The sequence below is a fragment of the Penaeus monodon genome, chromosome 21 (assembly GCF_015228065.2).
Source record: "Penaeus monodon isolate SGIC_2016 chromosome 21, NSTDA_Pmon_1, whole genome shotgun sequence".
NCBI classification, from domain to species: Eukaryota; Metazoa; Arthropoda; class Malacostraca; order Decapoda; family Penaeidae; genus Penaeus; species Penaeus monodon.
The window spans coordinates 7800316-7800750 of record NC_051406.1 but is presented as its reverse complement, the minus strand read 5'-3'; the positions used below and the strand labels follow the sequence as shown (position 1 = coordinate 7800750).

At 46.2% G+C, this 435-nt stretch overlaps 1 protein-coding gene across 2 annotated transcripts in view; it reads right to left on the bottom strand.

The window, feature by feature from the left end:
* Window positions 1–11: 11 nt before the first annotated feature.
* LOC119586159 overlaps window positions 12–435 on the bottom strand; it is a 21310-nt gene continuing 20886 nt past the window's right edge. For both annotated transcript variants that reach the window (XM_037934853.1, XM_037934854.1), the window contains exon 5: window positions 12–344. In XM_037934853.1, coding sequence (XP_037790781.1) covers window positions 135–344 — 210 coding nt within the window. In that variant the 3' untranslated portion in view covers window positions 12–134. The remainder of the gene's footprint in view (window positions 345–435) is intronic.

Genomic DNA, 435 nt, shown 5'->3' with positions numbered 1-435 from the left:
CATCTACATAGATAATTCAAATCATCATATATTTCACATTTCTAATCATAAATATTCATACGTAAAATTAAAACCAATCTATTCTCATCCTTTTTCCGTAATAATCACTGCGTCATCACATGGTCTGCATGACGTCACAGTGGGCGTGGCGTGGGCTGAAGGAGCCAGTGAGCGGAACTTCCTGGGTACTGCGGGTTAAAGACCAGCTCAGGAATACCTGGGGCTGAGTGTTCTCCGCGGAAGCTCAGGAACAACACGCAGTCTTTCGCTTTGTGGACTATGACGTACCGGTCTCGGTCCTCCCCGGCCATCTTTATGACGTCAATGCCCATTCCTCTGTGGTTCTGGCGGGAGGAAAGGGAGGGAATTTAATCCTGTTTTGGAAGGCTAATTCGGTTTCGTCTTTGTGGCTTTTTCTCTTTTAAGCGATGCTCT